We start from the raw sequence: 12,530 nt of genomic DNA, 5'->3' as shown, positions 1-12,530 counted from the left end.
TTTTAATTTTTTTTTTAAATAAAGGGTTTTTTAGAATAAAATACTGGTGCCCAAATATGGCTTCAGGAAGTTAACTTTGAACACCCAATATAAAAAAAATCATTACTTACATATATTATGTACAGCCACTAGCAGATTACTAAATTGGCCAAATTCACAGTAAAGTATAAAGGACATCTGTTTTGTAAGAATTATGAGGACCGCTGGGATTTGTATTTGAAACTTTTCCCTATTCTGGGGCATTTAACTTAGACAAGTCATTTATCTACTATAAAATGATGGAACTGTAAAGAGGTTGTCTCTATGCAATGTGTCCTTCTACGTCTCAGAAACTCCCCAGGGAAAGGTTTGTCGACTGAGCAGAATGACGTATTCAGGAAAAACAGTTTCCCAGTTGCAGTGTCTCTTTGTGGAAATCAGATTCTTCATTAGACAGATGGAATATACTCCCACTGAGTTGAATAAATTGCCTATATTCTTGCAAGAAAGTGAGACCACACCAACAGTTCCTTAAGTAAATCAGTGTCTTTTTTTTTTCTCTATATACAGTTCCAGATTTTCTATTATAGAATCTAAATATATATATTTAAACTTAAATTAAATTATACCTAAATGTAAGCTATATGGGGCAGGACCTTCCTTAAGTGGTAGTGAGAACAGAACTCGGTACAATGACTATTGAGACAATACCATAATAAAAGTAATAGTCATTTGCTGTTGATATTGCTATCCATTTTTTGGCCTAATTATGAGGTATTTGCCCTTTAACTACAAGCAGAACTAAGATTTAACCAACAGAAATAAGGATCCAATTGAAAATGCTTACAGTTTCTGTCTCCCAGCAGACTGAAATATAAGCATTGACCTCTTATGAACTAGTTACAAATACTCTTCTACAAGAAACTAACGGAAAAAAGAAAATATAAGAAGTTTTTCTTAAAAGATAAAAGTGAATGAGAATAGATGAGTCCTTGCAAATCTAAACCACTTATTCATAAAGATTTATAAAAATCCACAAGGTCCTTATGACCAATTTATTCATGTTCTCAATTTAAGGGTGGTCATGACTACTTTCGGTAAAAGGAGAAAAGATGATTGAATGCAGGACACACTGGAAAAGTATTTTCTTAACTATGTGCTTTTTTTTTTTTTAAAACTGAGTTGAGAAATTACTAATAACAAGGATGCTAATAACAAGGTGCTTCTCTCGGTGATTGCCTGAGAAGTACCATGCACTTGCAGAAAAGACAGTGTGACTCCTGCCTCTGCAGTTGTTCTGTCTATAATACTGAACGTATGGGGAGAAAAAAGCTGGTAAAAAACCGTCGGCAACATAATCCAGTACTGCTTGCATTTAGAAAAAAGCAATACAATGATGGAGTCATTGCAGGGCTGTAGGCAGTCAAAAGGAGATTATGCATGACTAGTAACTTTTCCTACAAAGACTTCCTGAAGTGTTTTTATCAGGCAAAGTTTGTACGCATGTGCAGCAGCTTCATACAAATGATGAAGCGTAACAGCTTCAGAGGAGTTGTTACACTCTATTGTGTCAATAATCCACATATTTAACAGTCCCTAAATACGGCAGACCGTAACACCTCCAAAGGGGTCGTTATGGCTTATCAAGTCAAATCCAAGTGCCTAAATATGGATTTGATCAATAGACTGTAACATCTCCTAGGGTAAATAATATACGTTTTTAAGAATGTACACATTTTGCATACAAACTGTGGTCTATATTAGGATAAATGATGTGGATTCAACTTGTAAAATTTTGATTTAGAAATAAGAAAGGAATAAAAGGCTCATTATAAGAGGTGCTAAAGTACCATAATTCGCAGGAAGTAGGCAATGACTCATGTCATGTATTTTGGGGTCTAATTCTGGCTTCCTACTGCAAATACACAGTTGCCTGAAAATCTACATCAGAGCAAGAACGGAATATAAACATAAAAATGTTATATCAAATTCTGCTTCCTCTCTGATCCCAATGAATATGCTTCGTGGGTAAGTAAATGGAGAGGTGGGGGTATATCCTTGGGTCTAGCAGATATGTTGTGATTATTAATTGGGTATATGTTCTATCTTGACTTCATATATTTTTCTCCAATGATATTAACACATTTCTGCCTATATTTTTTCTACAAAGATTTTTTGAAGTGTTTTTGTCAGTGGTTTCATGCTTTATGCACAAAAAAGATAGGAACTGGTCCTTTTGGTCCTTTTAAAATTAATGTCAGTTATCTTATAAATTATATAGCATTTTCAGGTTCATTTAAAGCCTTAAATCAAAGAAAATCTTCTAGGCAATCATGCTAGTTCGAAATACTAAAATAAATACAAGTAGCTCTAGCAATGCAAATTTTTTTTAAGTACTCTTTTTTGTTGAATGTAAACGTGGCTTGACTGGAAAAATGTTATAATCTCTAAACAAAACCAGTTTTTGTATGATTTTATTTTGGCTTATATCACATGGAAAGAGCTCTGTAGCCTATTTTCTAGATTTTCCTAATTCTCTCCCCTTCCCCAGTGTTTCTGTTTACTCTGTGAAACCACTGGCACGGTTACTTCTGCCCTTTCCTCAGTCAGACTACACCTGATCAGCACCAGGTGGAGTAGAAAAAGTCAACTCTGCTATAATGACTTTTTGCCTTGTGTGCACTGTACTGGTTTTGGCTCAGAGAGAGTTAATTTTAGTTCGCGTGGTGCTGTGTTTTGGATTGGTGACCAAAACAGTGCTGATAACACAGGGATGTTTTAGCTATTGCTGAACAGTGCTTCTACAGCACCAAGGCCTTTTCTGTTTCTTATGCAGGCCCACCAGCAAGTAGGCTGGGGGTGCACAAGAGGGGGCACACCCAGGCCAGCTGACCCAAACTGACCAAAGGGATATTCCACACCATATGACGTCATGCTCAGCATATAAAGCTGGGGGAAGAAGGAGGAAGGGGAAACGTTCGGAGTTTTGGCATTTGTCTTCCCAAGTAACCATTACGTGTGATGGAGCCCTGCTTTCCTGGAGATGGCTGAACACCTGCCTGCCGATGGGAAGTAGTCAATGAATTCCTTGTTTTGCTTTGCTTGTGCGCACAGCTTTTGCTTTACTTATTAAACTATCTCAACCCACGGGTTTTCTCACTTTTACTCTTCTGATTCTCTCCCCCATCCCACTGGAGGGGAGTGAGCGAGCGGCTGCGTGGTGCTTACCTGCCTACCCTAACCCACAACGGTACATAAACTGAAATAACTCTGTAATTGTGGATGTCCATAGAATGGTATCATCTCAAAAGTATAGCCTTAATGCTTTAGCAAATGATGAAGTTTGACTGTGCCAGAGTGCTGCATGTTTTTGTTTTGGTCTTTCTGATGAGTGAATCTCTGTGAGCACTTTTAAAGCTTTGTAGGAGTATGAACAGAGGCAATTTTCAATTCTGTGTCTCTAACCAAATACAAAGCTTTCTGAGATTTAAATGACACATTTTCAAAAAGGCCTAAGCCCAGGCTTTGAAGCTATGTACATAATTTTGTAAGCGCAATCATTTGCACAACAAACTATTACCAGCTATCTGAACTTGAAGACCAGTAACTGACCAGAACTCAACAGCTTTTTTAAACAAGCTTCAGGCAATTAATTTGTCATCTTTTTCTGGTGCCGGCTTCTAGCTACTCATTTATACAAGTCTAATTACCTGAAGCCAATTTCTGAAAATTCAGTCCTGAAAACATTGGGTCCTGATTCTTCAAAAGAAACCAATCCAAAATTTCAAATATGTTATCACAGCTTCACTGGGATTATGACAGAAACTATACACAATCTTCTTGGCATACAATTATTTCAAAATTATGTTTTTTCTAATTGAAGTGATCTATCATTCTCCCCCCCCATTTTGATCACCCTGCCCATCATTTTTAGAGTAAAAGAAATGTATCATAATGAAAAAATTGAAAGGCAGAAAGTAAAGGGGTAAAGAAAAGTATTCTAGAATTCTGTTTGTGCAAAGGATGCTTCTGGTTTTAATGTATTTTATACTTGCTATAAAATATAAATACATTCCCTTAGTATTCATGACTGACTTAATTCTTTTATTTTCTTTAGGATAGAGAGTGGGGATATATCATCATTTAAAATGACTGATTTATATCCTATTCTTTTGTAAACCCTGCCTTTTCTTGCATCTACAGAACAAGGATAACAGACTAGCATACCAAAGGTAAAACCAGAGTACATATTACAACTTTTTCCTGCCTTAATGGTTCACTCTATAGTACATGCTACAACAAATAAACCCAGCAGGATTATATAAGGGCACTGAGAGATTTAACAACAGATTTCCTTGCTGCTGTTTTATTCTTAGATTTTAAAAGTTGCAAGTGCTACCATGAAAAGTCTCCCCATAGAAGATGGCATTTGAGAACGATGCTGTTTATATTTGTTAAAGAGTTCCAATTGACTCTGCTATATTTGCAAGTAAAAAAAAAATTTTTTTTCCTCTGACTGCCTGATGTATAACCTCAATCTGGAAGCTGTACATCAATCTGTGTATTGATAGTAACCAGCACAAAAAAAGAAATTTCACATTACTCACTGAAATATTTATTAAGTCTGCTTTAAAAGGTGAAAGACGAAATAGAAACCTGTTGTACTGAATACAAGACGTAAACATGGTACTGAAAGTACTCAGGGAGCAGACCTGATAAGTAAGTGGATCCCATTTTTATACTTACTTTTCAAAGTCAATCAAATGTTAAGAATTCTTTTAATAGCCCTTCTAGTGTATTAGATATTTTTAAATGTCAAGCCACTGAAACTCATAAAATATATTTTAAAATAAGCATAATTGTATAAACGCTTAATACTGATCATAGGTGTGACATTTATTTTATTTTTATAATTTGGCCTTTAGTACCCTACCTCTTAGTTAAGAAAAACACTGACTTCACAATTAGAGTGTTGTCTGAATATAGGCTGCTTGATCAGTTATTAATTTCTATATTATTCCATAGTATCAATCTGTATTAAATGACTTTTTCAATGCTGACATTTAAACTAACACCAGCAGAAAGAAAGATTTATTAACCTCTGAATTTGACTTGTAAAAGCATTGTTAATCCTGTGTTGTAACAGTTTAACAAATCTTTTTAATAGACACTGAGCCTTTCTCTTGTTTTGAGTACTGTAAAGAACCTATCAAGCAAAAATATAAAATGTAGATTAAAAGGTATGTATCAATCTTTGCTGGGTCTGTTTACAACATTTCTTTGCCTTTCTGTGCCTTGCTACAATCCACTTGTGGGTTGAGAAAAGATCATAGTATCATCAAATTCATGGTTTAAGATATAGTTAATACTCTGCTGAGTCTTATACTCAACCTGGACTAAAAATTCCTGTTAGCCTTTGGAGTATAATATAATCTTCCCCTCCTCCCCCAAGATACAAAACCCCTACCCTTTAATACACAGATATATCCCAGAATTTTCATTAATGAGTTATAGGCATTGAAAGCTACCTGTTTTTCAATTTTTTTTTTTTTGCTGCAAATAGTCTGAAACGTTAGTTGCTTTATAGGCTAATGAATATTTCAGTTTTCTTTTCATTCATTACTAAATTGCATCATAACTGTTCCTATTTGGCAATGCCATAGTGATTACTGGGATAGTATTTTTTCCTTTCTAGTTAACTGCAGTAAGTATTGTGGTATATAACTGATTTTGTGTCAGTGGTGAAAAATAACTTGCGTGCTGTATTTTTTGCAGCATAAGCCACCTCTAGGGAAGCTAACAGAGAAGCATTCTTCATCAAAAGGGCTGCCTTATAGCTCAGCCAATTACCTGATTCAGTGTTCACTGGCTCTGTTATACACACAGAGACCTGCTCCTGGAGCGGATCTTGTAGACCTTGGAAAGGCCACAGAGCAGGACAACACAAATACAAAGAATTTTCCAAGAGACTTCTTTGTCCTCTGAGCGGTCCTTAAAGTGCGTGTGATAGAAACTGTTCCTCACCTTTCGGATATGATCCCAGCTTGCTATTTTGTAAACTGAATGATGTCCTGCTCAGTCCAATGCTGGTCACATTCTCTCACCACTTTCTCTCATTTACCGTTTTATTGTAGTGCCCCATTTCATTTTAGTGTTTGGAAACTACGTCCAAGATTCAACAAAGAACTTCGATCTCTAATTTCCCATTGAAACAAGAGTCAAAAGCACTGTTTTGAGCCTAAATACTTTGTTGCATCTGAGTCACAGATTCAAGCACACTCAGATACATTCAATAGCATTGTAATACTCGACCATGCTAGTACATAACTGGCCGTTTTGCCATATTTATCAATCCAATTGTTCTCAAAAGCACAATTCAAAATCTAGTGACCACAAACAATAGTAGCTGAAACCAATTCATTTTCCACGTTGTTATATGCATGCTTACAGCTTAATCACATGAGTGCACAGAACTGTTTTTTTGAATGCTGTCATGTAAACGTAGAGAAGTTTGCAGCACAGCATTGTGAAGTGACAAGGTGTATTTAACGTGAAATCAGAGATGGCTAAAAGCTCTAAAAAGAAATTTTATATAAAAATAAGAAGCTATTTGCAGGGAAAAGAAGAATGAATGACAGACTGTGTGGCAATGGGAGATATTACCTTTTCATTTCTGCAGTTGTTTAGACCCATGTTATTCATGGAGGGCAATTTTCCATCAACACCATGCGGCTGCTGTTGCTGCTGCTGCTCCCTTTGGATCTGCTCTCTCATTTTTCGAGCCTCTTGAATGGCTTTCATTACTGTGTCCTGGTCCCCAAATAGGGCAGGTGAATTAAGACTGGAAAGGATATCTATAAACAGAGAACACACTTCATGTAGATAATTATCCAAATTAGAATCTGGGGTAAGCACTCAGCACTCATACTGGTAGAGCTGCACCCAACTAAAGTCTGCAAAAGGAGGAGGAGTGGCAATTGTTGCCTGTTTGAAGGCTGAATTAATCTACAGAAGTGATTGATAAGCCTGTGCACTTCTTTTGCTGTTATAAATACAACCACTGAAGTCTTGGCATAGCCTGATATGGAGGTATCTGTGCATACTCATGGACTCAAAGTTCAAATTTAAATATGTGTTTAAGACAACAGTATTCTGAAGCTTAACTAGGAAGCCTTTGAAGTAATAATAATGAATAAAATGACAAAGAAGGAGAAAGAAATCTTTTTTAATTGGCCATGAAAGTCTATGTCAATTTTTAGAATTTCTTTATCAAGAGAACCATCACTCCAGACATTTAGTTTTCAATTTCAGAAAGAGCACCCACAGTTACTTTTGGGGGACAGAGCCTGTAATCACCTTAACATGAGTATAAAGCTCTAAATCAGTAATGAAAAAACGGTTTTCTTTCTATCACTCTGGACAGAAAGAGAAACTTTTAAACATGCATCAAACTCACACAAAACATTCCTGTCACATCTTAAAATGCATGCTAGAGGTAAAGATGAGTACCCCAGATACAGTTTCTGATTTGACACCAAAAGACAGCAATTATTTGGCGACTGGTTGTTACGTGTTGCTGTGATAAAGCTTTAACTTGATCCACCTGTTCCTGCATGGGAGTATCCTCTGTACCGCGCATGGATAGATATCATTCTAGCTAGGAAATTATGAGCAATCAAAGTTTGTGCATGACCCATACATCTGCCTGACAAGCAAGTGTCTTTTATAAAAGCTCTGAATTTGTTAGGCGTGTACTTACTAACAGTCCACTAGAAAAAAAACAAACCCAAACAGGCTAAGACTTGGAATTTTCCTTCAAAGATAATTTTCACATTCTTTTGACTTCATTGAAGTTCAGCTGAGTAAAATATAGCAAATTCAACCTCAAAGGACCCTGAATTCTTTTAAAATAAAAAAGGTTAATCTTAAGATTTATGCTTTATCCTGGAACCAAACAGTTATTTAATACTGTGGTCTATATGAGAAGAGATGCAAACTGTGATGTTTTAGATGGAACTGTGATGTTTTCTGTCTGAATGAAGAACGCCTCTCCAAAATATAAGTAACATATTAGAGAACAACCATCATTCTTGCTGGGTAAAATTTCCAATGCTCTGAACTGATTCAGCAACTAAGTTCCATTCTGGAGCCTAAGTAAGTTAGGAACCATATTTGCATGACTTTTAATGAGACTTAAACTCCCAATCACCTAAGTTTATCATAAAAATGGAGCAAAAGCTCATATGTTGCTTGCTGATTTTTGACAATGTTTCCCTGGCTTCTTTTATACTTAAGGATTGAGAGGAAAAGGTTTTATGACTTTACATGAAAAATATTCACACCTTAGGCGTATCTTCTCTAGCCTTTTCTCCAGAATGGTCTATGACTTCAAACTGATATGCCACTTTCTAATGCAGTGATAGCTGGAAATAAATTGACAGGTAGAATATCTAGCTAGCTGCAGAAAGTATATTTCAGAGATCATGATGGTCCCAAGTGTTTTGGGAATGGAACAAATCATAATTTTTATATATTTAATGTATGTATTTAACATATCTGTTCATTATTCACAAGTGTTTCTATATATTTTACAAGTACACTTGAGCTACAGATTGTGAATAAGTGGTCTGTAGTAAGTATTTAGTCACTGTTAAAATTTACTATTTGAACTTTAGGGCTGATCATCTACATTTTGCAGCTCTTAATTCTGTTTCTTGACTGGTTAAGGTAGTCTTCATACATAGTTTTCTGATAAATTTTGTTTCATTACTTAATAAGTTTTATTTCTTAATTAAAGAATCTTGAACACAGGTCAAAAATTCCCTATTTGCAACCATATGAATTAACAAAATCTTGACAGATGGGTGAACAAATAATAAAAACATGAACAAACTGGCTGCTGGCTGGACTGGAGCCTTTCTTTGTTAAAAAAAAAAAAAGAATATATTCAGCATATGGTCTTTGTAAGTTGAACTTAGTACCCAGAACGCAGGATTAGATGGACTGAACCTTTCTTTGTTAAAAAAAAAAAAAAAAGAATATATTCAGCATATGGTCTTTGTAAGTTGAACTTAGTACCCAGAACGCAGAGGATTAGATTTCTTTCAGAATGCTGTTCTGGGTAAAACTAACGGTATATTTGGGCTAAATAGCTGAAAACCACATTTGGAGTTACCTTCTTGCCTGGCTTCTGGTTTACTGTAAATCATGGAGATACTGAATGTTCCCTGATCCTGGTTCAACAAAGTGCTTGAAAACTAGTTTATTTTAAGGTATGTTACACTGTTGCATTGCATGCACCCCTAATCACGTGAGCCATTATGTGTGTATGTCTAGTATCTAGTCAGGTTCTATGTGCATGCAAAGATGTATTTTTGTTTGTTTAATCCAGAGGTCAAAATTCAAAAGTTAACTTTGGATGTATACACCCAATTGATGTCTTTGGGGAAGATATTAATACAAATCCCTTTTACATGTTTTATATATGCATCTCTATTTACTTACGTGTATATATTTGCATGTATGTATATTTCTTACATTATATATTTATTTGCTGTGTTTCTTGTAGATGTATATCACTGCTGCATCATTTTGGTTACTCTTGTAAAACCCTGGCATTCAAGAGTTCTTTGAAAATCTTTCCTGCCATTTTTTTTTTTCATTTTAAACAGAAATGTAGGCCCAAATATCTACTTAATTCAGAAGTAAGGGTGCTCAAGCTGAGATTTCATGTAGAAATCTTGCCAGTTTTCTCCTTTCCCCAGGACAGATTAGTTACCTAAAGAGGATCCTCTTCCCAGAGATCCACCGAGCGGGCTGGGGATGCCACTCTTGTTCGTCACTGTCACTGGACTGCTTTTACTAGCTGGGAAGAGGTTCTGTGTTGGAGATGTTGGGGATTTGACAGGTTCAGCTGTTTTGGGTCGGGCTGAAAGATTCAGTGGCTGGGCTGCTTCATCCTACAAGAGTTTAATGTAAATAAGTATTAGGAAAAGACAAAAGAACACATCATTTTGCAAGCAGCAGTTACTTTACACCTCGAAGACAATACCACATTCTCTAGCAATAATAACAAAAGAGCTAATTATCTGCCTCCTTTAAGATTCAATGAAAGGAAACCTCATTAATTTCTCTGTGTTATGCTTCTATTTACATTAACTATGTGGCTGGATCGTTCTTTTTGCCAAATTAAAATTTGAATTAGCTCACATTACAGCTTAATTTCCTAATGTGTTTTCAGAGATCTAAATTCACCTAGGGCATTTACAAAGAATTATTTAAAATTTCCAGCAGTTCAGTAATGCTTTTGCATTGGTTCTATTTGAAAAGTTCCTGGCACTATAAAAATAAGTTATGTAGTTTATTTTTAAATGTATTAGAAACTAAGGAATCAGAAGTACTTCTATGAAAGAATCATTTGGAAACCCTGACAGTTCTTTGGCCCACATTTAACACTGCTGCTAATTTACACGTTCCATGCATCTTATTTTGAGTGCATGTTTTGTTTTGTAAAATAATCTATGCTGTTCCCCCATAATAAAAGATAAGAATTTCACTGAATTAAAATTCCTTGACTTACTATGGTAATGAATGCATACTATATGTATTTCAAAATATGTTTTATTTTCTACTATTTAATTTTGTATATTTTACAATATTTTATTATTCAAATGTCATGTATTTTTAACAGATTTATGTATTTTGTTTTGTAAAATAATCTATGCTGTTCCCCCATAATAAAAGATAAGAATTTCACTGAATTAAAATTCCTTGACTTACTATGGTAATGAATGCATACTATATGTATTTCAAAATATGTTTTATTTTCTACTATTTAATTTTGTATATTTTACAATATTTTATTATTCAAATGTCATGTATTTTTAACAGATTTATGTAAAAACAATAATTTTTCTCACATAAATGCTGTTCTGCTTGTTTTTTGATACTTCTGTAATTATTTCTGTATTCTGTAGTTATTTCTGCTGCATTCAACCTTTAGTGTATCTGTATATTTATTTGCATAAAGACAAGGAATATTTTTTAAGGATATGTAAATCTAGTATCAGCACTTTTATATCTTTTGAAACTTTTCATATGTAATTATGGAAGAAATTCTCTCCGACATATATCTTGTTTCAGTGCTATAGGAGAATAAGTCTATCTAAGAAATATCTTAACTTTTGGAAGAAGACTCATTCAAGCAATTCATTTCTTTGATCAGGGTAGATATTCACAATGTAACCTTCTTCCCATTCTTTGAGCTTGTTACTTTTGCTTAATATGTTAAGTGAGACAGAGCACTTGGAAAATTGTGAAACAGTGATTTTCTGTAATTAAAGAGCCCAGTAAGACAGATCTCTCATTTAAAGTATGCCCAAAGCAGAATTACGCTGGATATAAGAGAGTATCGTCCATATTTTAAAACACTGCACTGATGACTTCAAAGCTTAGAAATATGTGTCAGAATACAATAATACACTGCATTATCTCCTCTTTTCCATTCTCCTTACTGTCAAGCGGTGATTTAGCAAAGTACATCTGATCGTACACAATGCATTAAACAGGAAAATGTAACAAACAGGTATTTATAATGCCATCATATCGCCAGTTTTAAACTGTTTCCATAAAACTGCATGACATTTTTATTCTTCGTGACCTTGCAGTGTGCACAAATGTCCACACCTGTTCAGAGTCCAAGTGAAAGCAGAAACACAAAGGTATAAGGGACATAGTCCATTCTAGTGCTTTGTGGCCGTGTCTACATGCAAGCTGTTTCCTTCCACAGATAACAAGTGGCTTCAATAAATTTCTGTTGGAGTTCAGAGCCCCTTTCAGACTATGAAGTTTGCCAGACTAGGTACTGTGAGCATGTTCACATACGAATCTACGCTACCATGTTCAATTTCTAAATAATTTTCTGCCTAGTACTGATACGATCATGTGAAAAAAACCTCTAAACACTGCCAGAACCTGTTTTTTGTACTTCATAGACAGCATTCTCATTTCTGCGAGGCAACCGAAAAGCTGGAAAACGTTCTGGTCACTGACTTAAAAAAGACCTATCATTACTTTTTGAAAGATCTGACTCCTGTAAAAGAATTCCATTAGTTCTATAAATAATGCATGTACAAACAACTGTTTAAAAACAGAGAAAATACAGAGGACTTGTTGGGCAATGCATGACCATCAAAACTGTCATGTCTTTTAAAGGTAACAATTCGCAAAGACAGCATATAGGTACGAGTTTATTAGAGTGCTTTTATACTAATAATTAATTTCTTCATTAGCCATTGGTATTTGTCCACACGAAGCACTTGTAATTTATCTTTAATATTTTCAATGCAATAGTGTGCTTAATAAAAATAAGAATAAAAAGGCTTCTTTTTTATTAACATATATTTCAGTCCATTCAAGTTAAATTATGTAGGGAAACCCCCAAGAATTTGCATGTGGTCAAGTCTGTAATAGGACTCAGCTGGCCACAAAGCTGGAATGGTATTGGCCTTGGTTCAAGGAGATATGTGCTTGAATTTAACCAGGGAAAATTT

At 35.0% G+C, this 12,530-nt stretch overlaps 1 protein-coding gene across 9 annotated transcripts in view; it reads right to left on the bottom strand.

Annotated features, from left to right (window-relative positions):
* SOX6 (SRY-box 6) overlaps positions 1-12,530 on the bottom strand; it is a 387,375-nt gene that overhangs the window by 57,767 nt on the left and 317,078 nt on the right. For all 9 annotated transcript variants that reach the window (XM_019474501.1, XM_009288777.2, XM_019474505.1 and 6 more), the window contains 2 exons: positions 9,758-9,938; positions 6,643-6,833 (listed from right to left, as the gene is read on the bottom strand). In XM_019474501.1, the coding sequence (XP_019330046.1) occupies positions 6,643-6,833; positions 9,758-9,938 (372 nt within the window). The remainder of the gene's footprint in view (positions 1-6,642; positions 6,834-9,757; positions 9,939-12,530) is intronic.

Source organism: Aptenodytes forsteri, unplaced genomic scaffold, assembly GCF_000699145.1.
Source record: "Aptenodytes forsteri isolate BGI_AS27 unplaced genomic scaffold, ASM69914v1 Scaffold8, whole genome shotgun sequence".
In the NCBI taxonomy this organism is placed as follows: domain Eukaryota; kingdom Metazoa; phylum Chordata; class Aves; order Sphenisciformes; family Spheniscidae; genus Aptenodytes; species Aptenodytes forsteri.
Note: the sequence above shows the minus strand (reverse complement) of the source record. Positions and strands in the feature narration are given on the sequence as shown.